The sequence below is a fragment of the Phyllostomus hastatus genome, unplaced genomic scaffold, assembly GCF_019186645.2.
Source record: "Phyllostomus hastatus isolate PE091 unplaced genomic scaffold, TTU_PhHast_1.1 phas_scaffold_182, whole genome shotgun sequence".
In the NCBI taxonomy this organism is placed as follows: domain Eukaryota; kingdom Metazoa; phylum Chordata; class Mammalia; order Chiroptera; family Phyllostomidae; genus Phyllostomus; species Phyllostomus hastatus.
In genome coordinates, this window is record NW_025334013.1 from 1,646,527 (window position 1) to 1,667,843 (window position 21,317).

General features: G+C 71.3%; 1 protein-coding gene across 1 annotated transcript in view; it reads left to right on the top strand.

Moving 5' to 3' along the window:
* The window catches only part of TP73 (tumor protein p73), a 38,913-nt gene continuing 17,596 nt past the window's right edge, over window positions 1-21,317 (top strand). The window contains exons 1-3 of the mRNA XM_045858774.1: window positions 1-68; window positions 3,419-3,510; window positions 3,755-3,878. Of these exons, the coding sequence (XP_045714730.1) occupies window positions 57-68; window positions 3,419-3,510; window positions 3,755-3,878 (228 nt within the window). The 5' untranslated portion in view covers window positions 1-56. The remainder of the gene's footprint in view (window positions 69-3,418; window positions 3,511-3,754; window positions 3,879-21,317) is intronic.

Here is a 21,317-nt window from a genome sequence, read left to right on the forward strand (position 1 = left end):
CCTCGGGCTGGGCACCGCCCGGGGAAGATGGCTGCCCATCACCGTGGCCATTCGACATGCCCACCCAGGTAGGGGACTTCTGGGCGCTGTGGCTGTGGGCCCCTGGAGACAGGGCCCCAGGGCCGAGAACAAGGCCCTGGGGTCCCCTCCTGCGACGATACCGTTTACCTGCCACCTCGGCCTTGAGGCCACTGGGGTCTCACTGGGAGGAAAGGGAAGCGAGTGGAACTTCTGGCCAGGGCGCAGCGGTTGCAGGGCTCAGAGGACTGGCGCGGGGCTGCCGGGCCGGGTGGGGCCCTGTGGGCCTTTTCTCTGCCGGCAGGACAGACCGGCCCCTCCCTGAACAGGAGCCCCCTCGACCACGGTGAGAGGGTCCGCTGCACAGCAGGTGCGAGGGGTTGTCCCCATGGACGGGGTGTCTCTTGGGAGCCCTGGGGAGGGACAGGCACAGCGGACAAAGACGCAGGAAGCCCCGACAGCCTGCCTGTGGGTCACACAGCCGCAGGGGTGCCGGTGGTGGGGACAGCACCGGGGCCTCCTGGGCCAGAGGCAGGCAGGACAGGACAGCAGCTCCCTAGAGGGGCTGTGGCCGGGCCTGGCCTAGACGGAGGAGGGCGGGGTGGGCAGAGTGGGCGGGCCAAGGGCGAGGTGGTCCCCAGCTGAGGCGCCTGGAGATGGGGGAGGACAACAGGGAGGAGGCACGTGGGGACGGGGCAGGGGCTCCCGGGAGGCCCTGGCTCTGGCTGGGGGGCTGCAGGGACAGGCTCAGAGGGTGGGGGGAGCTGTGAAGGAGGGTCCTCAGGTCTCCGACCCCCACCTGGAGCTGAGGGGCCCCCGGGGTGGGGCGCTGAGCGGCGCGCCCTCCCCGGCTCGCCGGTGGCGACGTTGGAGGGCAGATCTATCAGAAGCCGTTGGGCCGGGACTTCCTGTCCGACGCCCTGAGTCACCCGGGGGCTCAGTGGAGTGTGAATCCACGTGCCAGCTGGCGCCGCGCACCCCAGCCCCGCGGGAGCTCGCGGGGTCCTGGTGGCCGCAGCCACCGGGCAGGGAGGACCCTCGGGCCGCCGGCCCCAGCACTCCCCCCAGGTGACAAACACGGGCTGGAAACTCCTTGAGTTGAAATGGGTTGGAGGCCCGGCCCGTGGGACCTGGGGACAGGCCGGGCAGGGTCAGTGATGCGGCGACTCCAGAGTCCCGAGTTTGGGGATAGACTTGGGGGCAGAGGCCACAGGCCCTGTGAACACGGAGTCTGCTGACCCCACGGAGTCTGCTGACCCCACGGAGCCTGGCCACCGCAGACCATCCCACCCTCACCAAAGCCCCGGAGATGGGTCCCACCTCAGCTCCTGCACCCGCCTGCCCGCTGGCCCGCAGGTGCCCCGCCCCCGAGCCAGCAGCTGCCAGGCTGTGTAAAATGTGGGACTTCCCCTCCTCCCTCCTGGGCTCTGGGGGCCGCGGGGGCCCCCCCCCCGGGTCTGAGGTCTGCAGGCGTGTTCCCGGTGCTGGCGGCAGAGGCTGCTGAGAGCCAGGGTGGGGGACTCGGGCACGGACATTTTCAGGCTGGCTGAGGGAGTGCTCGGGGCCCTGGCGTGCAGCTCCCCGCCCCGGCGTCAGGCCCCTGAGAAGCACCGCAGCCTGTGCCGGCGCCCCGCTCCCTCTCTCGGCCGAGCGACATTCCGGCCCGTGGACCTGCCGCGGTTTGCTCCTCCGTCCCCGGAGCGCGCTGGGGCTCTTCCCGGTCCTTAGGAACAGTGTCACCAGGATGGGGGATGGGTTGTCGCCGTCCACTCGCAGTGTGACCTTGGTCGAGGTGTTTGCCGTCTCTGGGTTCGGGTGGCCCGCTGGCAACGTGCAAGGGGTGGGCCAGATGTCCCAGGCCGGGCGCCCTGCCCACGCCGAGGGGCTGTCCTGACTGGCTGCTGCTCCCCCCGGGGGTCCGGCCGGGCAGCGGGCGAGGAGAGCTTGCTCAGCCCCAGCTGTGCGGCTGCCTCGCTGCCTCCCGAGTCCGCCCCACTCTGGATTGCCCGGGGCCCGGGCCCTGCCCCGCACTCTGCCCCACTGGGCTGTGGACGGCCTGGGCCAGCTTGGAGTGACTGCCCAGCGCAGGTATGCTCACGGGTGCCGGCCGGCCGGCCCCTCAGGAAAACCTCGGGGTGGTGTGCTGTAGGTTTGTTGGCTTGGGGGGCAGGCGCGACTAAGTCAGCTTCCACCCTGAGAAAACCACTTGGCCGTTTCCGTACGTAGAGCCGTGCTGTGTGACCTCGGCAGGCCGCTTAACCTCTCTGAGCCTGCAGGAGAGCTGGTGTGTGGCCAGCCCTGTCTAAGCTGCTTGTCCCGGGCCCCCTCGCTTAACCATGCCTTGGTCCTCGGGCCTCCCCCTACCTGTGCCCGCCCGGTCCTTGTGGTGGCCCTCAGAGCTCATGCCGTGGTCCAGGGACCGGACGCCCGGCACGTGGCGGCCCTGGGGGCAAGCCGCAGGCCTCCATCAGCGCCTGGCTGCTTGGGGGCAAAGTGACAGGCTGCGGGCGCTCTCTCCCTCTGCCGATGGCTCCGGGCAGGTCCAGGCCTGCCTGCTCGGGCACTGCCAGGCTGTGGCTGGACCGATTCCCACGGCCCTGCTCCAAGGACCGGGAGGCGTTACCTCGGCCTGGGTGGGGGCAGGGGTTTCCTGCCCTCCCCCCGCCCCCCCTGTGGGGCCCGGGGCTCCAGCGGAGCCCAGTCTGGTGCCCGGTGGCAGAGGCTGCTTTGAGGTGGGACCTGGGCGTGGAAGATCCCGGGAGAGGCACCAGTGTGGACCCCAACCCTCCAGGCATCTCCCACGATGGGGGAGCTGCCGGGGATTCTTGGCCTGGGTGGGCTTCCTTGGAGGGCCGGCGCTGCTTTCGCATCCGAGTCTCGGGGTGGCCCCCTGGGAGGGGTGAGGCCGTCTGCAAAGGGAACAGAGACGTGCAGACCAGGAGCTGGGCTCCTGCCGCCCGCGGGCCCCCACGCGCTGCCCCCACACCCTGGGGCGGCGGGCACCACCCCCAAGCCTGGCTCCTGACCCGGGCCACATCTGGAGGCGAGTTTGCAGTGCCAAGGACCCTGTGCCTCTGAGCACCGACGATGACCAGTGGCCAGACCCCGCCCAGGCAGAGTCCCCGTGGCAGCCCCCCCCCCCAAGTGGGGACGCTGCCGCGGCCCCCGCCTTGTGCGCGGCACTCTGAGACGGCCCTGCGGTCCAGGGCGCCCCCGGCCACGTCGGAAGCCAGGCCCGACCTCCGCAAGGCTGAGCTCCCGCCCTCTTGCCTGAACCGGGAGGGGGCGGGCCGTGTCCTCGCGTGTCGCCGGTGGCCCTGCCTGCCCGTCCCCGAGGATGCTGGGAGAGGCGCGCACCGGTGTCGTCCCAGAGCACTCACTGTCCCCCTTTCTCCTCCAGGGCCAGCTGCTCTCCGGGCCCGGTGTGGGGATGATGGCCCGGCCCGCCGCCACCGATGAGGGGGCCACGTTCGAGAACCTCTGGAGCTGCCTGTGAGTGTCTCCTCGGAGCCGCCTCAGCCCGGCTCGGGCCTTCTCCTGGGGTCGCGGGGTCACCCCAGCCCCAAGGAGGCGGCACGACAGGGGAGGAGGCGGGGGGGGGGTGGTGAGCTGAGGCTGCCAGGGACGCGGGCTGAGGACTCCCCGGGGCAGGAGGGGGGCCCCTGCAGTGGGCGGGGGCTGGCCCCGAGCTCTGGGCTGGACACACCGGGGCTGACGGCCCGGCCCCCTCCCCCAGGGAGCCAGACAGCACCTACTTTGACCTTCCCCAGTCGGGCCGGGCGAGGAGTGAGGAGGCGGGCGGTGTGGAGGCCAGCATGGATGTCTTCCACCTGCCGGGCATGGCCGACCCGTCTGCCATGGTGAGTGGGGTGCCTCTGGGGAGGACTCGGGGTGCGGGGAGCACACGTGGCCTATCCTGACCCGGGAGCACGTGGAACTGGGGAGCGAGGTGTCAGCTCCCAGCTTCTTCTGTGGGTTTGCCAGCTCATTCCAGGTACAAAAGAGAAGATGTATCAGTGCACAGTCCAGGGGTGGGGATGGGTTCAGGCACAGCTGGATCCAGGTGTCGGAGTAGCCGCAGGCCTTGCCCTGCCTTCCCCATGGTGGCTCTGCTCTAAGGCGGCCTCCTCCTGTGCTGAGGGGCACAGGGTCCACCAGCACCAGCACCAGCTCCAGATGGGGCGGGACCCCTCTGGGCCCGTCACCCGGCAGGCTGCCTCTCACTGGTCTGAACTTGGTCATGTGCCCATCTCTGAGCACCCCTGTGATCTGGGGGGCCCGGCTCCCCTGGAACAAGTTGGGATGGGATGGTTCAGAGGGCACTGGGCCTGTGACCCCTCCCTAAAGCCCCCCTTCCGGAAATAGGAGCCTCTCCTCGAACACACACCCTTACGAGGTGCCTTGGGCATCTGGGCTGTGGGGGCTCCAACTGCATGGACGAGCCAGGGTGGAGCGGGGCTGGGGGGGAGGCAGGAGGGCCCCCGTGTCCTCTGCCTATGTCTGTCTCAATGCTGGGGTGGCCCAGGGCCTGCCGGCCCCCATAGGGCTGGCAGAGGGGAGCCGCTGGGGCAGGCAGGCCCAGGGCGGGGGTCTCTGCTGTGCAGCAAGCCCCCACGACGCCCAGTCCTCTGAGGACCCTCAGACTAGACCTGAGGCTTCTGGCCTCCTGGCCCGGCCTCTGGCCTCTGCTCAGGGGCCATCATGGGGGAAGGAGCTTGTCTGGGTGGAGCGCCTGCTGTGTGTCCACTTTACGGGCGAGGAAACCGAGGCAGACGCTGGAGGCAAGGACGGGCCTCGTGTCGCCCGCGAGCAGGGTGGGGAGGGGGAGGGGGCGTCCTCTCCCTCGGGGATATTCTCCGTGCTGCCAGCTGCTTCCCAGGGGCCAAGGGTCCTGGCCCTCCCGCCCCCTCCTGGACACGGGCCCCCGAGGGTTCCTGTTGCTCTCACCCGTGGGTGGGGATGCAGCCGGCCTCAGCGACACCCCGAAGACCTTTCCCTTGCGGGGCCCGTGCTGCCGCTGGACCCGCCCTCGGGGTCGTCCGGTGCTGCCGCCGCCGGGAAACGTCAGTGGGACCGAAGAACAGGGCCGCCGCTCGCAGGGCCCGGCGGGCTGCTTGGTCTGACCCCTCAGGCCTGGAGGGGACAAGCAGGGCCGCTGGGGCGGGCAGTCGTCTGGGTGGGCCCCGGGCTGTGGGAAAGGGGACCCCGTGGGAGAGGCGGCCTGGCTGCCTGCCTGTGCAGCTGGCGGTGTGTGAGTGGTGTTTAAGAAGATTCTATTTGTGTGTTTTTAAAGAGAGGGGAATGGAGGGAGGGGAGGGAGAGAAACAGTGACGCGTGGTTGTCTCTTGTGCGTCCCCCAGGGTTGTGGGGACCTGGCCCACAACCTAGGCGTGTGCCCTGAGTGGGAATCGGACTGTGACCCTTTGGTTCACAGGCCAGTGCTCAGCCCACTGAGCCACGCCAGCCGGGGCAGACTGTGTGCGTTGAGGGGTGGAAGTCTTTGCAATGGCTGCCTGGCGATCGCGGGCTTAAGGTTAGGTGCTTTCGTTACAGTCAAAGAAGTGAATTGTCAGGCGCTCCCCCTGTGTCCCCTCTACGGGACAGGCTATGGGACCGGAGCTGCCACGGGGTCCAGGGTGGGGAGAGGGGCCCCCGAGCGCTGCCTCCTGGGAGTTCTGTCCCCAGAGTTCTGCAAGACACTCTCACCCAGCCACCTGGCTCGCCACGTGGAGGGCACAGGGGTGGGGGGCGACCCAGGGTCAGGAGGGGTCCTGCCTTTGGGGAGGCAGAGGAGCCGGCGCTAGGTCCCAGTGGGTGGGGTGTGTGCCCCCCACCCCCAGGGTGGAAGCCGGGGGCAGCCACGCCTCTCACCAGCCCTTGAGTAAGGAGGGTGGGGCTTTCCACCGCTGGGAACAGCCAGGGACACGCAGGCCCCACGCCACCTGAGTGAGAGTCGGTGACAGAGGCGGGGGAACCACGCTGCCCCCTGGCCCCTGCTGGGCCCGTCGTGGGAACACTGCAAGTTCGCCACTCTCGCCCCCTCGGGCGGCCCCTGGAGCCAACTCAGAGGCTCACCGGTGGGCGGCTGGGGGCCGTGCCCCAGGGCCTGGCTGCTGCTGCACCCAGGGGCCTGGGCGGGGCGGGGCTCAGGCGGGCACCACCCTGGGAGGGGGGCGGGGAACACTGGTCCTCTGGGGTGGTGCCTCCACCAGTCGAGCGGCCTCGGGTCACCACCCCGCTCTGCTCCTTCCCAGCCCCAGCGCACACAGGGTGCGGGGCGCAGGTGCTGGGCGAGGCTCCGCCCCGGCCTCCCTGCGGAGACACAGGCTCAGGGCTCCTTCTCCCCCTCCCCCGCCCCCCGGGCTCCTTCCCGCCTCTCCTGGCGCCTTTCTCTGGCAACAGCTGGTGTGGGCAGGTGGGCCACCCAGGGGGCAGGGCTGCGGCCAGCAGGGGCCGCCCACCGCCCCCCCTCAGGTGCTGACCGCAAGCTGACACTACGCAGGACAGCCGTTTGAGAGCTCAGAGATGCCGGCGGTCAGTCACCCAGGGCAACCTTCCTGGCTGAGGGGGGCGCATTTCTGGGCCAGCCCCCAGGCAGGGGACGGGTGGACCGAGGGAAGGAAAGGTGTCCCTGTTCACGGAGGGCCTGTGGTCCGGGGGAGGGCGGGGGTGGGGCTGGGGGCTGATGGGGGCTCTGCTCTGTGAGGTCCGATCCAGGCCCCCCCGACCCGCCGGCCTGCCCCCACCCCCGCCGCCCCGGCAGTGAGCTCTTCCTCGGCCAGGCCTTGTGCAAAGGGTCTCGGCGGGGCAGAGCCCTGGCCGGCCGCCAGGTCACAGAGCCGCCCGCCTGTGGGCGGCTGAGAGGTTACTGTGAGTGCGGAGGAGGCGGAACTCGGGGAATCCCTAGTGAGGGAGGATGAAAGCCGTGGGTGCCGGGGGCCACATGGGAGGCCAGCTGGAGGGAGCAGCTGGGAGGAGGCCAGCCCGCCCCTGGGAACAGAGGCCCGGGCTCCCCATCACCACCCCCAGGGGGCCGGGGCTTCGGAGAAATGCACGGAGGGGGCGCTGCCCTGGGGGAGCTGGACACGGGTGCGCGGTGACCCTGGGATCCCTGGTGACCCGGCACCGTCCCCTCTGCTCTCACCAGGGCTGCGGGGAGGAGGCCTTTCCGACCTGCCGCCGCCCCCCGCCTGCAGCCACCGGTCCAGAGTGCGGTTGCAGCCAGCCCACCTGGGGCCCAGCCTCGCCCCCCTGCCCCTGGCCGGCCTGAGCCCCAGAGCACAGGCAGAGGCCCAGGCCACCCCGCGGAGCCCTGGCTCCCTCCGCCCAGGCGCCTGGCCTGAGTCCGCGCTGTGCTGGTGTGTCCGCCGGCTGCCGCTGCACAGCAAATCGCCATATAAACCGGCACCTGTTGGTTATCTCACGGTCTCGCGCGTCCGAGACCCTGCGCTGGACCCCTCCGTGTCGGCCGGGAGGACTTGCGTCTCCTCCGGGGCTGGCCGCCCCCCGCCGGGCCGGCTGCTGGGGGGTCCGGGCCCTGACGGCTGTGGGAAGGAGACCCTGCTCGCCGCTGCTAGGGGTCGCCCCCGTCCGGGGCCGTGAGGGCCCTTCACGGCCTGGCCCTTTGTCCCGTGAGGCCATCGGGGGGGACGTCTCCTGGCCCCTTTGTGGGGGACCCACCACATTGACCGGTTTCCGGCCTAATCCAGGTGCTATCCTCCCCTTCGCAGCCCCTGGCAGCCGGGGCGGGGCACTCGGGGCCGCTAGCCGGGTCAGGCAGAGTCGTGGAGGCCGCCCCGGGCCCGACCTCCCCCTGGGCCTCCCCCGTGTCGCCCGTGCCCACTCCTGGCGTCTTTCGCCTCGAACTCTTCTTCCTGAGGCTCCTCCGTCTGCACTCGTGACGCCCGCGCAGGGAAAGGGGCCAGGCGGCTCCTCCCCAGCCCCGAGCTCCCCGGCGGGAACAGCACCAGTGCTCGGGGGCCCGGGAGTCTGCCCCAGGTTGCACAGTGCCTGACCTCCGGGGCGTGGGAGTCGGACCCAGGGCCCGGCCCCCACTCTCCGACCTGGCGCCGCGTCCCCCCAGCCCGCCCGCCCAGCCAGCGCCACCCCACAGGAAGCTCAGTGACGGACACGAGGGGCCCCGCCCTGGGCCTTCCCGTCGGGGCTTCCGGGAGTCCCCACACGCCCACCTGGGCCCCGCGGCTCCCCCTTCCCGAACACCTGTCCCCCCCACGGCCCTCTCTTGTCCCGGGCTGTCTGCGGCTGGCGGACACCTGTGCGCTGCGAGCCCGCAGCTGTGGCCGCCGGCAGTCCCAGCAGCGACGGGTGGAGGACAGCGCCCGGGGGCTCCCCCCGTGCCCGGTTCTCTCTCCCGCCAGCCCAGACGGGGGAGTGGCCGCTCCCGGCTCCCCGGGAAACGGCAGGCGGTCAGGGCCTGGGCGAGAACAGGCCTGAGGACAAGGGCGTCGACACGTGTTTCCGGCGGCTCGCAGGCCTGGAGGCTCTCGTGGGGGGAGGGGGGGGGCCGCCGGGGGGGCATCGAGGCTGAGGGCAGAAGCGGCCATGCTCAGGGGCTTGGGAAGCCGAGGGTGGCCGTCCACCTCCCCGTCAGTGGTGGTGCCTAATAGATGCCCTGCCTGACCCCGCGAGGCTCCTACACCTTGTGCCAGAGACGGTTCATCACAATGGAAGCTGAGACTCTCCAGGCAGGGCGTGGGGGTGACCGCCTTGAAGCTCCCACTAGGCGGACCACCACCATAGTGGGACCCCCTGTCCGAGCCGAGGGTCGCACGGCTGGCCCACTGACTTGGGCCCCAGGGGTCCTCCCGCTGGGCCGCCCCCCTCTGTCTCAGAGCAGCAGGGATGAGGCTGGTGGCGGCTGGCAGCCCAGAGTGCGTGCGCTACGGGTTCTCTCGCTCAGTCGGCTGCCTGGGCCACGCTGGGCCGCTCGTGCCTTCGCCAAGCTCCCTTGGGGTGCTGGGGGGGCGCACGGTCTCCTCGAGTGTCTTTCCCCTCTGTTCAGCCTTCAGCGGTGGCCCCAGCGGACCCCCGGTTTCCCTGGGTAGGCGGGAGATGGCTCCGCCCAGGGCGCCAGGGCCCTGGCACCCGGCTTTCCCTTGGGGTGGCCCGGCCTTGCCTCCTGAGGCCTTGGGGCCCCGGGCTGGCCCCCTTGTGCTTGGGGTGGAGGCCGTGGCCCCCGGGGCCCCGGGTGAGCGGCGTCTCAGAGGGAGCGGGCGTGGCTTCCTTACGGAGCTGGCCCTGGCCGGGCCGGCGCCCCCTCTGGGCCGCCTCCTTGGTGCGGTCCAGCGCGGCAGTGGGCAAGCCGGGGCCTGCCTGGGCCCTGATGAATAGTCATGAGGGGCGGGGGTGGGCGCCCGTTTTGTTGTTGGATGCAGGGAGTTGACAGGACTCGGGGAGCGGAGCGAGGAAGATGCCCACGCGCTGCCCGCCGGCCCCACGCCTGGGGCTCCCGCCCCCCTAGCCTCGGAGCCCCTGTGCCAGGCCCAGCCGCCCGGGCGGCCGCCACTCTGCCCCTGGCCCTCCGGCCGCCCAGACTCATGCCTCGTCCCGCTGCGCGCCAGCCCCCCGGCGCGTGCGGCCCTCCTGGCGCCCACCATGCTGTACGTCAGTGACTCCAGGCAGCAGCAGCTGGTCACGGTAGGTGTGCCCCGCCCAGCCCGCTGCTCTGTGCGGAGACCTGTCTCCATCCTTCTCGGGGGCTCCCACCGCCGTGGAGGCTCAGAGGGGCGTCCCCCTGTGTGTGCTCCAGTCCGGCACCTGCTGCGGGGTGGGCGCCGCCCTCCAGGGTGAGCAGAGGCCGGCAGCCAGCGCTGAGGGGCTGGGCAGGTCCTGGCGCGGAGGCGGACGCCTGCCCTCCCTGGGGTGCCCCGGGGACCAGCTCTGGGGAGAGGAGGGGTCTGGTCGGAGCTGGGCAGCTGCTTCTTGGCGTAGAGTTCCCAGCCCTCCTCGGCTTGGGGTGGCAGCTTTGTCCCAGGCTTGGGGTCCAAGAGCCGCCCTGCCCAGCCACCCCCTGGGGCCCTGGAGGTCATCTTCCCCCTGGGGCTCGGGCCAGAGGCGGCCACGCCCGTCCCCAGCCAAGAGCACCCTCACCAGGGAATCCGCTCATTTAACCATAGAGGCAGCAGGGCATCCCTCTGGCGGAGGGCTGGCGAGGTCAGGGTCCAGGCTCCCAGGGAAGGACCTGCAGCAAGCTGGCCTCACGGAGCAGCAGCCGGCCTGACAGAGGGACAGGAAGGGACTGCCGCTCGCACGTGGCCCCTGGGGCCCGATGTGGCTGGAGCCCCCGGGGACCCGAGCTCGTTTCCAGACCTGCCAGGTCCCCGGGGCCAGGCAGGCGCCCGGCTGCTAACTGAGCAGGTGGAGGGCAGGGACCAGCTTCCACCGGGGCCGGTTTCCCCGCCGGGGAGGCGGACAGAGGGGGGCCGTTTGTCCCGAGGCCCTGGGGACACGGGAGACTGTGGCGTAACCCCCACCCCCACCCCAGTGAAATGGGTGTCACAGTGCGGGCCGGGCCAGGTCGCCCGGGGTGGCTGTGAAGGGGCCTCGTGGGGGGCGGGAGGCTGCCCTGGAGAGCAGGGTCTCTGTGCCCATCCGTTCCCCTGCAAAGGTCTGGGGAGCCCTGGGCCGTGGGGTGGGGGGCGCAGGCACGGGTGTGGGGGGACTGGGCGGGGCCCGACTGATGGGCTCAGGTGCCCTCCTTTGCTGTTTCCGTCCCAGAGAGGCGGCGGCATTGGCCCCGAACACCTGAAGCCCCAAATAAACAAACAGGTTGGGCTCGAGATGATCTCCCGTCGCCCTCGCTGTCGCGGAGAGCCCGCGGGGGCCGCTGGCGGGGCGGCAGCGCGCAGCTCCAAGGAGCTTGCGGAGCACCGCGGGCGGCGCCCTGTCCGCTAGTGCTGGAGTGGCTGAGGGGCGAGGTTGGGGGTGGGGCGGCGCTTCGCTCCCGTGCAGCGCCGAGCGGGCCACCCTCTGCGGCACCCAGGCGGGTCTCACGGACGCACGGCCTTGGCCGGAGGGCTCCCGGTGGGAGAGCCAGGAAGTGTTTCCTGAGCGCCCGCTGCCTGCAGAGCGCCCAGGGGGAGGAGGGCCGCTGCCTGCAGAGCGCCCAGGGGGAGGAGGGCGCGATGCCGTGCAGTTGGGAGCCCTCTGCCGCAGTGCTGAGAGCCGGCCACCAGGGGGCAGGGCGGAGGCCGGGAGCCACGCCCGGGACCTGGTGGGAGCGGAGGCGCGGAGAGCGACCGCCGACGGTTGTGGACGGTGCTTTCCCAGGGGCTGGGTGTGAGAGTAAGGGACTGCAGCCTGTAGGTGGCCTCTGGGGCCCAGGGTGGCTTGCGCCCCGGAGATCTGAGCGCATTTCCTGAGGGTGAGGGTGAGGGCGACTGAGGGTTTGACCTAAGTGGCCGCGTGAAGGGAGTTGACATTTACTCGGATGGGCCCCTGCAGGGGGAATGTCTGGAGTGTCGAAAAGGAAGCGTTCGGGGTCTGCCATCAGGGGGTGATGAGAACTGCAGGCCAGGAGGGGGAGGGGGAGGGGGAGGGGGAGGGAGGGGACGTCCAGAGCTGCTGACAGCAGGGCAGAAGGGACCTCAGGGCAGGGTGGGCTGCGGGGTCGGAGGAAGCAGGGAGTCTGGAGCTGACGTGCGGATTAAGAGCGGAGAGGGATCGGAGAACGTCCAGGTTTCGTGTCTTGAGCCTTGTAGGGCGCGGGAGGAGTCGGGGCCCCGTTGGCTGGGCGGAGGTGACCAGCGGGGAGTCCCGGCGTGGGTGGCATTTCCTGCTGGAGCCGGGGGAGGGGGGGCAGGGGCTGCTGGGAGAGAGACCAGAGGGGATCGGCAGGCCTGGGCCCCGCAGGGGCTCCCCGAGCGGAGGGAGAGACGCTGCAAGGAGACGCGAGAGGGCGGGGGTGGGGGCTGCCTGGAGGGGGTGCTGCTGAGAGGCGGGGCACGTCGAGGACAGAAAAGGCATGGGGCCTCTTGCGACCCTGCAGGAGTCCGAGGACGGGGCTGGACCACGCTGGGCTGGGGACGGCCGAGGGGGTGCTGGCCGAGGAGTGGGCACAGGCCCAGGGCGTCCTGTCCCCACCCTTGTGCCGTGGGGGCCCGAGTCCCTTGGGGGGCCGGGGAGGAATCGACTGTTCTGGAAGGGAGGACCAGAGCGGATTCAGGGGGGAACGGAGAGGCCACCCCCACTCTCCGGCTTGCGGTGCCTGCTGCACCTCCTGGGCCAGGTGCTGTGTCTGTCCCTAAGGGTTCAGCACCGGGCACCTGCCCTGCCACCCCACCCGGATGTCTGTTGGGACCTCCACGTACCTGCCCCAGCTGAGTTCCCTTCACCCCCCACACTCCCCAGCCCCCCGCCTGGTGACGTGTCCCTGCCTCAGCTCGGGGACAATCCATTCTTCCTTCTCCCGGCCGAACCCCGGCACGGTTCTCGACACCCCCTCTCTGAGCACCGAACATCCGGGGCACGAGCAGCCCGTCAGCACGCCCTCCGAGAGGGTCGGCGCCTGCACAGTACCGGGTCTCCCCAGCCTCTCTGGACTCCGCGGCCAGCCCCAGGGGGCCTTGCACGAGCCGTGCCTCCCGCTCGGCAGCCCTGGCCTGCTCCAGCGGGGAGGGGTGCCCCTCTGCCAGGGTCCCGCTCTGGACCCTGCCCCTCGGCCCTCTCCCTCTGGCCGCAGGCCCTCCAGCCTCATCTCCAGCCTGGAGCTTTCCCAGGCACCCACGGTGGTGACAGGTCTCTGCTGCCGTCCTGAGAGCCCACAGCCAGGGGCGCCCATTGCCTTTGTCTTCAACCAGATCTGAAGCCCCCGCCCCCTCGAGATTGCTGGCTTGTGGTCTCGGAGAGGGCCACGGGAGGGCTCAGGCTGCATCTGCCGGGGGGGGGGGGCTGGGAATGTGGGACAGTCTGTCCACCCCAGAGCCCCGAATCGGGGAGAAAACGAGCAAAGCAGGGACTCGGCACCCATTAAGTGCAGGGCCATCCTCCAGCTCCTGCCCTCGCTGCTTCTGCCCGCAGGGCCAGCCCCGGGCCCTCTGAGCTGCTCTGTGGGTCCCGGCTCCATGGCGCCCTTCGCAGGGGGCCATCCCCAGTGGCCCCCCATGACCCCCACCTCGCCCTCCCATGCCCTTCATCCACTGGGCAGCATCCAGAGCCTCCCTCCGGCCACCCGCTCTCGCTGTCGCCCAGAGACCAGGGCACCGCCCAGACCGCCAGACCCCTCGGTGGCCTGAGTCGCAAGTGCAGGATGGACGGGCTGACAGACGGAGGAATGGACGGATGAAGGACGTCAGGGCAACGCCTGGGTCAGGTCTGGCCTGCAGGCAGGGGTGGGAAGGCCGACTGCGCATGAGCAGTGCTCTTTGGGGGTGGGGAGTCGGCACGCGCCCCCGCCGCGCTCCGCAAGCTGGGCCCTCTCCCGCGGGCCGTCCCGGAGCGCCTGCCTTCGTTCCTCGGCGCCCTGAGAGGCAGAGTCTGGCCTGGGCCCATTTCCCGGTGGCTCAGTAACATCTGTGCACCCCGGAGGCCACGCTGGCTCACGGGCACCCCGGGGAGGCTCCACCCGGACCCTGGACGCCCGGGGGCCTCGCGTCTCAGCAGCGCCACCTGTAGGCGCAGGCGGGCAGAGCAGCTGCGGTTCTGCCGTTCCTGCCCTGCGGGCAGGCGCACGACTGGGGGGCGGGGGGGGGGGGGACCCGGGGCTTCTGGGGGCACGTCTCTCCGGGGCGCGGCGTGGAAAGTTCCACATGGGCCTGGGCGAGGCCTGCCTCAGCCCCGGGTGAGAGGCGAGAGCGTGTGCGCATACTTTCCGGCGGAGAGGGAGCCTTTCCCCCGCGCATGTCGGATCTTGTCGGCATTTCCATCCGTTTAATCACGGGCTCGGAGATGCTGTGGGAAACACCGGCGGGACGCGGGGCTCGCTCGGAGTGGGACGGGTTATCTCCCCGCCGGAGCCAGACGGCATGTCAGTCCCTTACCTCTGGGTGAGGTCGGACCCAAGCCCAGGCATGCCCGCGGGAGGGGATCGGGGAGTTTGAAGCGCCACCCTCTGTTTCCAAAGCGTCTGGTCTCCGTGCTCTCCTGGGCGCACGGGGGGCTGGGGGTCCGGCAGACACCCGAGGGAGGCCCCCGCTGACCCTCCCGGAGAGGCGCCAGGCGGACCCCTCGGGATCAGACCCCCGGCGTCCGCCACGCAGTGCGCAGTGCCCAACGGGGGGAGGGGACAGGCGTGTGTCTGCCCCACTCGGGGCTCCTGCCCCGGCGTGGGGAGTGGGCGACGGGGAACCCCTGGGGTGCATGCTGGGTGTGGGGGGGCGCTGGGCTGGGGCCTCACCCCAGGAGTCCCCACCCGAGCACCTAGCAGGAGGCGGGGCAGCCTGCGGAGGGGCACCTCGGTTTCCGGGGCACCCTCCGTGCCAGGCGCCATGGAGGCCCTTGCCCTCGGTGCCCCCATTCGGATCCACGCTGATCCCGTGAGGAAGCACTGTCCATCCGGTTTCCACAGAGAAGGGGACCACACGGCCAGGCCTCGGTGAAGCGGGGGCTCGAACGCCCATCTCCCGGCCTGTGCCCGGGGGTGTGGGCTCAGCCCCAGGCCCCAGCCCAGCCCAGAGGGGCCAGGCAGGCCTGGCTGCTGGAGGAGGCTCCCCAGCTCAGGCGGGGCCTGGACGGAGGCGGGGGGTAGAGTCCAGCGGAGGGAGTGGGAAGGGGCCGGGGTGGCAGGGCCGGGGAGGTATGGGCATGTGGAGAGCAGAGCCCGGGGAGGCCTCGGCTGGGCCCACGGCGGGCGGCGCACGTGCGGGCGGAGAGCGCTGAGGCTGACCGAGGGCGGGAGCCGAGAAGACCGTCCATGGAGACTGTCCCTTGGGGCTGTAATGGGGATGCCCCGGCAAGGTCCCCAAGCAGCAGTGGGCGCACATAGGTGCTGCAAGCTGGTGGAGCAGGGGACAGGGCAGGCGGGGCCGCAGGGGGCCTGGCGCCAGGACCCAGCAGGGTTAGGAGGGAGGGAGGAGCCTGTGGCAGCCGGTGAGTCCCTGGGAGGGTCAGGGCGGACTTTGCCGGAGCTGCGTCTGGGCCTCTGGGTTTTCTCGGGCATGGCTTTGGGTTCCCCTGTCTGCTCTGCGGCTTCGTCAGGGGTCTCCAAAAGGGTGCAGCGCTGAGCCCTGGGGGTCCCGTGTGCTCCTCTGAGCCTGGCTGAGGTCACAGAGCCAGGGGAGGCTGGCAGGAGCCCGGGCGGGTGTCCCCCACTGGGTCACAGAATCCGGTGGGAAGAAACCTGCTCATCAGGACCTCACACCTCTGACCTCCGAGATGCACAGGCCAGATGGTGCCGGGGTTCTGGGCACTGGGTTCTGGGCTGTGGACTGTTTCCTCCCACCTCGCCCGTGGACACTTCCCCCCTTCCCGGAAGGATGGAGCTCCAGAATCCCGTGCGTTGTCCTGGGCCCCTGGCCACGCCGGTGGCCCGCCGCCTGCCCTGGCCGCGGGCCAGGCTCCGTGCTACTTGTCTCTCTGAGCTGGGTTGTCATGCCTGTCCCCGACCGAGGCCCTTTCTGCTCTTTCTGGGTGTGTGTGTGGGGGGGGGGGGTGCACGCCGCAACCAACCGGAACCAGGAAGCCCTGCAGGGGGCTCGTGGCCCCAAAAAGGCCAAGTCGCCCCAGAGGTCAAGGTCTTCGTGGAACCAAGGTGCAAAACCGCGCTGGGAGGGGGTCCCCGGGGGCCTGGGCTGGGGCAGGTCTGACACACTAACCACATGCAGGAACCGCACAAACGCTGCAAGCGTCGGATGCAAATGAGAGCGGGGTGAGCGAGCCGCCCCCCCACAAAGGAAGAGCCAGAGCCCGCCTGTTTCCTCGACAGCCGGCCCTGACGGAGCTCCCGGCCCTGACGTGGCTCCCGGCGGTGGCCACACGGCCCGCGCCCCCGGTGGCGGGTAGGGGAGAGGGAGCGGGCAGCAGCCAGGGTGGACAGGCTCTGCGGGGGGCGGGGGGCGGGGGGGTGCTCACGCCGCCCCCAGCTCTTGGGTGGAGTAGCTCCTGGACCCTCACAGAAGCCCCCACGGGGCAGGAGCACACAGAGGCTAGTGTGACAACAGTCACCTAGAGAGGTGGGGGCGGCAGCCCAGGGACGTGGGGACAGGTGGAGGGAGCCTGGAGGCTTCTGGGAGGAGGCGAGGAAGGACCAGCATGAGCCAGAGACCCGGGGGACGGACCAGCGGTGCCCAAGGGAGGCAGGAAATGGGGGGTCCGGGGGGCAGCTCTCACCCCCCAAAGGGGCAGCACGTCTGTGTCCTGGAGGCAGAGACATGCGGGTGCCTGAGCCCCGTGTTCCCTGGCTGCCCCTGCTCTGTCTCCCCAAGCCCCCTCCACTGGCTGAGCCGGCCCGAGACGCGCCTCTGGGGACGTGACCGGAGTCGAGTGAAATTCCATCGACAGGTGTTTCTGTGGCTGCCACCACTCGGCCCCAGCCGAAGACCCCTGGGCCCGTCCCCGAGCGGGTGCCCTGGGAGGTTCGGCCCAACAAAGGGCCTTGCCCTTTGCCCGCAGCCTGACCTGCTCAGGCCCCGCGGGAACACAGGCCCCACTCCGAGGCCCCCGCCCCCCGCCCGCGGCCGCTCGGAGCAGACGAGGCTCAGAGCCCGGCTGCACTTCCGCCGCCTGTGTGTTCGGGGCCAGGGCGGCAGCCGTGGACGCGAGAACGTGGGCAGTCGGGAGGGAGCTGGCCCGCAGACGTTAAACACCAGTGGATTTCCCACCTACGCCCCCCGCATCATCTGCGGAGATTTCCAGATTTTAAGGGGACAAGCGCGGAGGGACACTCACCACAGGCAGCTCACAGCGGGAGGACCAGCCCCGGGGGCAGGGAGGCTGCCCCGCCCCGAGAGCCCGCCGGTGGCGAGGGTGGGGCAGGAGAGGGGGTAGGGGGACGCCCGGCTCTCCCAGAGAGGCGGCCTGACCCCGGGTGCCCGGAGTGGGAGTGGGCGCGGTGGGTCCTCATGACTTCCAGGGTCTGTTACTTGAGTTTGGGAGCCTGTTCCCTTCCACCCCGAGTTTCTGAGCGTCGTCCAGTAAGGCACCGGCTGCGACACGACGGGTGGGAAGTCACCGTCCCAGGGTTGCCCAGGGCCCTGGGGCCTCTGCCCTCCATGGCCCTGTGCTCGGAGCTCAGCAACTGTCCCCTGAGCGTGTGCCTGGGGGCCGGGTCTCCTACCTGCTCCTCTGGGAGGAAACTCTGGCCCGGCCTCAGTTTCCCCAGCAGCAACCCCCATCAGGTCGGGCTTTCGTGCAATGAGGTGAGACTCCTGCCTCGTGCAAGGTGGGCTCCCTGGACCCAGGGGGTCTCCAGGGCAAGGGTCGCCCCTCCTGATGAAAAGTCCCAGATCACAATGTTTCTGGACCCTCTTGTCCCCACAGGAGACCCCAGATTGGGGGCACAGCTGCAGGGTCGGGGCGGGCAGGGAGCTGGGAGGGATCCCCAGGGTGGCACTCTTGGTCCTCGCCCCCAGCCCCCGCTGCTCCCCGGGCAGTGTCTTCGTTTCCTTGGGACGGCCGTCCCTGGCGGAGGCCAGCTCCCTGGCTCCCTGGAGAGGGGGCTGCCAGACACCCCTGGGGCGGGGGCCGGCCTCCGCCCTCCGTCCCCACCCAGCAGCCTCCGCCCTCCAGCCCCATCCTTCCAGCTGTGCCCGGCCCTGTGTGTGAACATGCGCACCCACACCGATCTGGGGAGACCTCGGTGAGCGCCGTCGGCTGACAGGCAGCGGACACAGCTGCCTGTGACCCGGTTGAGGAGCGCTGGGTGCCGTGGGGACAGGCCTGGGTGCCCTGGGGACGAGCGCGGTGCACAGGCTGCCCACGCAGGGGGCGGGTCTGACCCCGTTGCCCCCAGCCAGCGTCATGCTCCCAGCCGGCGGGGGCCCCCGGGTGCAGGTGTGCGGAGCGGGCGGGCGGGGTGGCCTGTGGGGGCCGCCTGCCCTGGTCCTGGTGGCGGGAGTCGGGGGCACCGTCCCGCTCCAGGGACACAGCGAGGACCCGCCGGCCCGGCCCCTCCCAGAGCTGCTGCCCACCCACCGCCTGGCCTGGGGGGCCGGCCCGGCGCACACCCGCTGCCTGCCGGTCCCCGCCGGGGAGGCCACCCGCTGGCTCCTCGCCCCGACCGCGAGCTGCAGGCCCTCCCGGGTCGGGCGCGGGGGCCCTGCACGCACATGCAGGCCCACGTGGGCGCCGCGGGCCGGGCGTGTCCCGATCAGCCCGCTCTCCGGGGAGTTCTCGCTGAAAACAAAACAAACCGAAAAAGCCCTGGTTTTGCCTGGGTCCCCGCCTGCTGCCAAGTGGGTACCGCCCGGGGCTCCCAGGGGCACTGGCTCCGCAGGACCCCCCGCCCCGTCCCGGGCTCTCATTGCCCTGTCGGGCCTCTGCCCGCGGTCCGGCCCAGCTTCAGTCTCCAGTCCAGCCGGGGCCGGCCTGGCAGAGCCCCCAGCCGCTCGGGAGGAACGGCAGGGCGCCCCCTGTGGGCAGGGGCGGGAGGGAGAAGCCGTCACGCTGCCCAACGTGGGCTCCCTGCTGCGCTCGGAGTGGGGGCACTCAGACGGGCAGGACGGGGATCTGTGCCGCCTCCGGGGGTGCAGGCAGAGGCCCCCTCGGGGAAGCAGGCCCGCAGAGGGAGCAGCGGCCCCCCGGACGGTCCTCCTCAGGGTGCCGTCCCAGGCTCCCCCCGGGCACCGGGACCACAGAGCACCACTGCCGAGCCCTCCACGGGGGGCACCGTGCACGGCGCTTTCGGCCGTCTCTCTCCGGGCCTGCCGGCCGCGGGGAGCCCGCTGCCTCCCGCTGTGGGGGCCGCCGGGCGCAGGGATACCATCTGCCTCTCGGTGCGGTGACTAATGCCCTGGCAGCGCCGAAGAGGGTGAAGAATGCGGACAAGTCAAAATCTGAACGGCGCTGTCGCGAGGCCGCCTCCCGGCTTCTTCTGAACAGAGAGTGGTGGGGGCCGGGCAGGGGGGGGCAGGCAGACCCGGAGCCCCCCGCTGGGCCGCCCCCCTCGGGGGTGCGTCCGAGGTCAGGACGCAGGAAGGCCCCCTGCCCGAAGCTCTCGGGCAGCCCAGGGCCCCACCCGGCAGGGGCTCGGCTGTGCCCTGGGAGACAGACTCCGGGGGCGGGAGGGGCCAGGTGGTGGGCAGGCTGGGACCCCGGCCCCCACCACTGCAGCACCCACCAGGCTCTCCGCCTGTTGGGGTGGGCGGGGCCAGCACACAGCCGGTGCTCGGCCCAGGGGACCTCACGCAGGGGAGCGGTCCTGTGGGCTCGCACCCACCCTCACGGTTCTGTCGGTCCTTCCTCCCCCGGCCGGACCGCGCGCTCCGCAGGCCCCTGCACTGGCGCACAGTAGGGGGCAAGGTTTACTGTTGACCCTCCCACGGGGGGCCAACAACAACAGTGACAACGCGGGGCCTGCGGGCACCGACGGGGGCCCTGCCCAGCCCGTCCAGGGGGACGGGGTCGGAGCCTCGTGGCTGGTCCTGCGTGTCCTGCAGCCGAGTTGAAACCGGGGGAGGGAGACAGGTGGAGAGAGTTCACCTGGTGCGTCCCGACCTGTGCTCGGTGGAGTGCGGAGCCGGGACGACACGGTGAACGGGGGCCTGCGTTTTCCGTCCTTGTCGTGGACCGAGGCCTGGAACCGGGGCACCCCCGCCCCCCGCATAGCTCCATCCACACAGGCCCTGTTCAACAGTCCATGCGGCCGGCCCACGGCTGCCACACGGGATGGTCCCAGCGTGGGGCAGGTCGGAGCTAGCCCTGCCCTCGTGGGGCCCGCAGCCCCCCACAGAAGCGGCACGTGGGGCCCCCCTGCATCTTCCGGTGGGGCGCGTGGTGCCCGTGCCAGCCGCCGGGACGGGACGGGGGGGGGGATCGTCCCTCCACCCAGCGTGGAGCAGCTCCACGGCGTCACGGTTTATGTTACGTCACACGCACACACCTCGCCTGTTCCACGTGCAGACTCGGGGGTTTGCGGTTCGCTCCCGGATCTGCGTGCCCGCCCCGGCGTCCGTTTCAGACCATGTCCGCACCCCCAAAGGAACCCCTGCACCCCACGGCCGTCAGCCCCAGCCCCCCAGCCCCCGGCCACCAGCCGACCGCGCCCAGCTCTGCGGTCCTGCCCTCCCGGGCCCCGGGGCCCCGAGCAGTGCCCCAGCGACGGCGGACGGCCGGCTTCCTCCGCCGGACGGGCTCCGCGGGTGCCCAGACCTCAGTCCGGTCGCTCGCCGGTGTTCACGGCGAGGGAGGGTGCTCCATCCACGCCCGCCGTACTCCGTCCATTCGCCCGTTGGGGGGTGCGCCCCCACCCCGTTCTCCAGGCGAAGGCGCAGGAAGCCGGGAGGGCCTGGGGGGGGGGCCGCCGCACCGAGGTCCCCATCCCCGCTGGTGGACGGGTCCCCGGGTTCACGGCGCCGAGATCCACGCCGGGAGGCGGTGGGCCGCCGGGGGGGCTGGGTCCTCGGAGGGAAGCACCTGCCTGGTCTCCCGGGGCACGGGGGTCGGGGCCCCGGGGAGAACCTGGCACCTGGCACCTCCCTCCCCCCTTGGCACCCCCCGGGTTTCCTCTGGGCTGGGGCGGCTTCGGCGGAGCATTTTCCTGCTGAAAACCTCCCTCCCCAGGCCAGGGGTGGGTGTGGGGCTCCGAGGACCTTGTCAGGGACACCCCGGGACGTGTGGCCTCGGTGTGCTGGGCTGCGGGGGCTCAGGGCAGGAAGCCCGGGCCCCCTTGGATGGAGAAAAGGCAGGGGTGCAGAGAGGGCGGAGCCCCGGCTGGGAGAGGCGGGAGAGGCAGTCCTCTGTGTTTGCGGGAGGCAGGGGGGTGCTGCCCTCTCTGAAGAGGGGTGTGGGGCAAAGGGGTCCCCGCTCCCGCTGCCCAGTCTGCCCCTGCCCCCGCCATGGGGACCCCAGGCTGGGCGCCCGCCACACTAAAGCCCCCCCAACTGCACCACCTCCGTGGGCCCCGAGGTGCCGGCTCACCACCCCGTGGATGGCTGGTCCCCCGGGTTGTCCCCCAGGGCTCCCACATCGCCCCGGGCAAGTCACCGCCCTGTCACTGTCACTGCCTCAGCTGCCTCATTGGTCAGACCCCAGGCCGGCAGGCACAGTCCACTCGGACCTGGGGGCATCCAGGAGCTCCGTCAGTGTCTGCGGTCAGTGGCCGCCTGCTCGGCCACGCTGTGTCCCCTACGCACCGCCCCTGCCCGGAGCGTCCAGATCGGGGTGGGGGGCGGGGTCTTCCTGCCCGC